This window comes from Humulus lupulus, chromosome 9 (assembly GCF_963169125.1).
Source record: "Humulus lupulus chromosome 9, drHumLupu1.1, whole genome shotgun sequence".
NCBI classification, from domain to species: Eukaryota; Viridiplantae; Streptophyta; class Magnoliopsida; order Rosales; family Cannabaceae; genus Humulus; species Humulus lupulus.
Window position 1 is genome coordinate 110,177,108 of NC_084801.1, and position 3,078 is coordinate 110,180,185.

Genomic DNA, 3,078 nt, shown 5'->3' on the forward strand with positions numbered 1-3,078 from the left:
TGAAAAACTTTTCATTGCTGTTTTTTAATTCGTTTTCCAAACTGTTCGCATACTATTTAGTGTTTACGTTAGAATGCTGCTAGTCATATAAAAGCTTAACTTTTATACATGAGTAACGTTATCCCAATGCTTCCACTTCTTTAGTCTATTGGCCGTCGATTCTCATCTCCCCTTCTCTGTTCGAGGATTTTCATGCACGACCCGTGGGGAGGTGAGAGGCCGATCAACGACGACTTGCTTGCGGTATTGCTTGAAGATCAAGAACAGCCGTCACTACCATTCTCGGAAATTCCTTTTTCTCAGCACAACCCCGCAAACAGACCACCGACCAGCCCAACAAATATGGGTCGGGTGAAGTCCATCGCTCAAAGAAAAAAGAATACAAGCAAGCATTCTACTAATCACCCTGCTCCTCGGGCTGAAACTCCTCCAAACAACCCTTAACTTGAAAACACTTCCTTGACAAAAATTCAAACCAAAGGTCGAATGGTACGTATCACCTCCTAGTATTATTACAGCTAGGATGGTTGGGAATTATCTCAAGAAGTATGGCCTTCCTAGGATATCCCTCATAAATCCCTCGATCGACCAATGGGCAAACCTGCCTGGGGGCGCCTTTAGTACCTGGTCGAGGTATCACATTCAAGCAGGGGCAACCTTGCCTCTGCATCCATTCTTCCAAGGGGTGGCCAAATATTTTGAGGTCGCTCCCTTCCAAATCACCCTAAACAGATATAGAGTACTTTCGGCTCTCTATATCATTTACATTCACAAGAAGTGGCCCGTTCCTACGCCACACGAGATCAATTATTTGTTTGATCTCAAATCTAACTCCAACCACAACAACACGGGGTTCTACCATTTCTACCACTAGGAATCTGCTCGCACCTTCCTGAGTGAAACTACCCACAAGTCCAATGTGGGGAAGTACTTCCAGGAATACTTTTTAACACTAGACCTAGTCGCCCACAACCTGGCCTTCACTAAAGGAGGTAAGTCATTCACTTACTGGTCGTTTGTTTTCTGTTAGCTTTCCTATACACATTTTAGAACGTTGGTGTCATTCAGGTCCATGGCATCGACTAGTCCCCACTCCAGACATGGAGATACGGGCAGCAGCCCTGGCTATCATGACAGACATCAAAAATAGTGTCAAAGAGCTGGTCACGTAGAATAACCTAAGGCTGGTCAGCCTTCTTGCACCTCACCAGGATGTGAGGGAATCGACAGCGAGAAGTGCAACTGGGGGAGAAGTTCCCGAGTAGCACCAGGATGTGTCACAACCCCCGAGGAGGAGGGCTACGGGAGTGACCATTAGGGAAACTTCTAGTACTCTGCGAGCAACTACTGCCCCTGCTCAATAGGGAAAGGGGAAGCAGAAGCTTTCTGAACACCCCGAGCCCATACTTGAGTCCTCGAATGAGAACAGTACTGACTTCTCACTCTTAGACAGTTTTCCCATTCCCTGTCATTTATTTGACGGGGAAGACAACTTTAAATATGTGACTAGATTAGATTCAGACTTCTTCATGGAAGAGATTGAGTGTAGCAGTAGTACAATAGATAATGTAATGACCAATAGTTGTAGCTCGGGTATTTTACTTATAATTTCTTTTCTCTTCATTTCCTTGTCTTTTTTGTATGACAACTTGCCCTGACTGATCGTATATTTCTTTTTCTGCAGACATGCTTGTTGAGAAGGCGTTCAATTTGTACACCAACCCCACTACCACAACTCCTGCGAGAAGGAAGAAATCAAATCGGCGCCATCCTGGAGAAGGCTGCAGTGACCCTTCCGCAAAGAGAGCTCGGACAGAGGACCCTCCTACACCAACTCCTTCCAAAGAGATGACTCCCCCTCCAGGCCCTGCCGACCAGACTCTTCCAGCTCCCACTGACCAGAATCCCCCGACTCCTACCAACCCAAGTCCTGCTGCTCAGCCAGATAAAACTCTGGTCGAGGCGTTCTTGAACTCCGCCCGCACTTCGGCCAGCGACAGGTTGAAAAACTATCCAGATACTGGCGTAGTTTGGAATCCTTCAGCAATGCTCCTACCATGGTGGTCGACCAGCTCCTTAGTCACGCGTTAAACAAACTACTCACTGCAAGCTGCCGCTTTCATTGTGGTTTGATTGCTTATCTCTCCGATTGATACTAACGGCTTTTTTATTTTTATTTTCTGATCGCAGGGGATTCTGACCGTGAGTACCGGTTGGCGTAGCTCAGAGGAGGTGGTCGCCAAGCATGCTAAAGAGATCAAGGCGGCTGAGGGAAGGCTCTTCAAGCAGCATAAGGAGTCGCGAGTAGCTGAGGCTAAGATCACCAAGCTTGAGGAGGAATTGGAGAAGAAGGAGGAATCAATTACCAAAATCTCTGCTTGCAAGGAGAGGTATAAGGAGGCCTCACAGATAAACTACCGAGAAGCCAACAAACTTCAAACAGAGTTGGAGATCAGCGACAAAGAGACTGCCGACCTTGAGGAGACCAACGCCTGCAACCTGGAGAAGTATGAGGGAGCGGCGCTTTAGTGCTTCTATATGTTCTGGAAGAGCAATCCCAAGGCAGACTTTACCTATCTACCAAACCCCGTTAGGGAGGCTGAGTTGGCGAAGTGTGTTGCTCGCCTGGAAGAGGAGGAGAGGGCTCAGGGATCTCCTGTGATATCTTTGGCAACATGCATTGAGGGCGTCAATGATGATGTTGGGGCCACAGTTGACCAGCAGGCACAAGAGCCTCAGGATCCTTCTGTTGCTTCATAAATTTTTTTCTGTATTTATTTTAATTTGTAACTTGGGACACACGAACCTCGGTTCGTGATGTCAAGACAATTTATTTTTTTGCTGCACGCGCAACTTTTTCTTTTAATTAACAATTTCATCTGAGCAGAAACTGCTCGCGGTGAAAAGGATTTTACTTTTGACATTATAATATTTGCACTTTATTATAACATCCGTTCGCATGACTAAACTTAGCATAGCACTTTGTTTTGATTTAACAAAATTTAAACAAAATTTTGAAAAATACTCTAAGTACCTTAGTATGCTTTCCCTTATTTTGCTCGTGTGTTTACATTTACT

General features: G+C 45.6%; 1 protein-coding gene across 1 annotated transcript; it reads left to right on the forward strand.

Moving 5' to 3' along the window:
* The first annotated feature begins 1,686 nt into the window (after positions 1–1,686).
* Positions 1,687–2,529, forward strand: LOC133799930 (uncharacterized). Its single transcript, XM_062237918.1, has 2 exons — positions 1,687–2,025; positions 2,191–2,529. The coding sequence occupies exons 1-2, from the start codon at positions 1,687–1,689 to the stop codon at positions 2,527–2,529; spliced, it is 678 nt and encodes a 225-aa protein (XP_062093902.1).
* The last annotated feature ends 549 nt before the right edge of the window (positions 2,530–3,078 follow it).

Coding starts and splice junctions, on each gene's coding strand:
- LOC133799930 (XM_062237918.1), top strand. CDS start 1,687: ATGCTTGTTGAGAAGGCGTTCAATTTGTACACCAACCCCACTACCACA. Junction 2,026..2,190: donor AAAACTATCCAGATACTGGC/GTAGTTTGGAAT, acceptor TTCTGATCGCAG/GGGATTCTGACCGTGAGTAC.